At 72.5% G+C, this 876-nt stretch overlaps 1 protein-coding gene across 1 annotated transcript; it reads right to left on the bottom strand.

Annotated features, from left to right (window-relative positions):
- On the bottom strand, positions 1-876 carry J7T54_003695 (uncharacterized protein; the record flags this gene model as incomplete). Its single annotated transcript, XM_051510754.1, has 1 exon — positions 1-876. A coding segment is annotated over one exon (876 nt), but the record flags the coding sequence as incomplete, so codon positions are not given.

Here is an 876-nt window from a genome sequence, read left to right as displayed (position 1 = left end):
CGGCTGCTCCTGCCTCTCGACGGCGCGGCCGCCCAGCGTGAGCACGTGCCCGGTCGGCCGGCGCTCTGTGCGTGGCCTCGGGCATGCGCCGCAGGGCTCGTCCTCGTGCTCCATACACCAACGCCAGTCGCCCGGCTGGTCGAGGAACTGGCTCAGGACGGCCCGCAGGCAGTGGCCCCCCGCTAGGTAGAGCTGCATCGCCTCCTCGTCCTCGTCTAGGGCGGCGGGCGCGCCGGCACGCTGCCACGCGGCGCTGAGCAGGATGACGGACGTGGCCGGCCGCCCGTCACGGCCCGCGCGCCCCGACTCCTGCGAGAAGTCCGTTATACGCCGCGGCGCGCCTACGTGCACGACCCAGCGCACGTGGGGGTAGTCGAAGCCCACGCCCAGGGCCGACGTGGCGACGATGACCGGCGAGCCGCCCGGGCTGAGCCACCGGTCGATGGCCGCGTCCTTATCGTCGCCGCTCATCATCGCGCGGTTGCCAACGTACATGGGGCAGCCGAGCGCCTCGGCGAGCTCTTCCACGGCGTCGAGCGTAGGACAGTACACGACCATCCTCGCGCCGCCGCCGCCGTCGTCGGGCTCGCCGGCCAGGAGGGCGTGCACGAGGTCGACCGCGCGCTCGCAGACGGACCCGGCGCCGCCGAACCGCTCGACCCGGTACTTGATGTTCGGTCGGTTCACCGACTCCCGGACGAACCGCGGCCGTACGAGGAAGTTACGGCGCAGAAAGGCCTCCTCGAAGGCCGGCGGCAGCGTGGCCGTCAGCCAGACCGTCTGGGTCCGGACCTGGCGCACGTGCGCGCCTAGCTGTAGCATGCTCTTGCGGAAGGCGGCCGCCGTGAGCGTGAGGTGGCACTCGTCGACCACGAT

Source organism: Emericellopsis cladophorae, assembly GCF_022114955.1.
Source record: "Emericellopsis cladophorae strain MUM 19.33 chromosome Unknown NODE_267_length_876_cov_465_553191, whole genome shotgun sequence".
In the NCBI taxonomy this organism is placed as follows: Eukaryota; Fungi; Ascomycota; class Sordariomycetes; order Hypocreales; family Bionectriaceae; genus Emericellopsis; species Emericellopsis cladophorae.
Note: the sequence above shows the minus strand (reverse complement) of the source record. Positions and strands in the feature narration are given on the sequence as shown.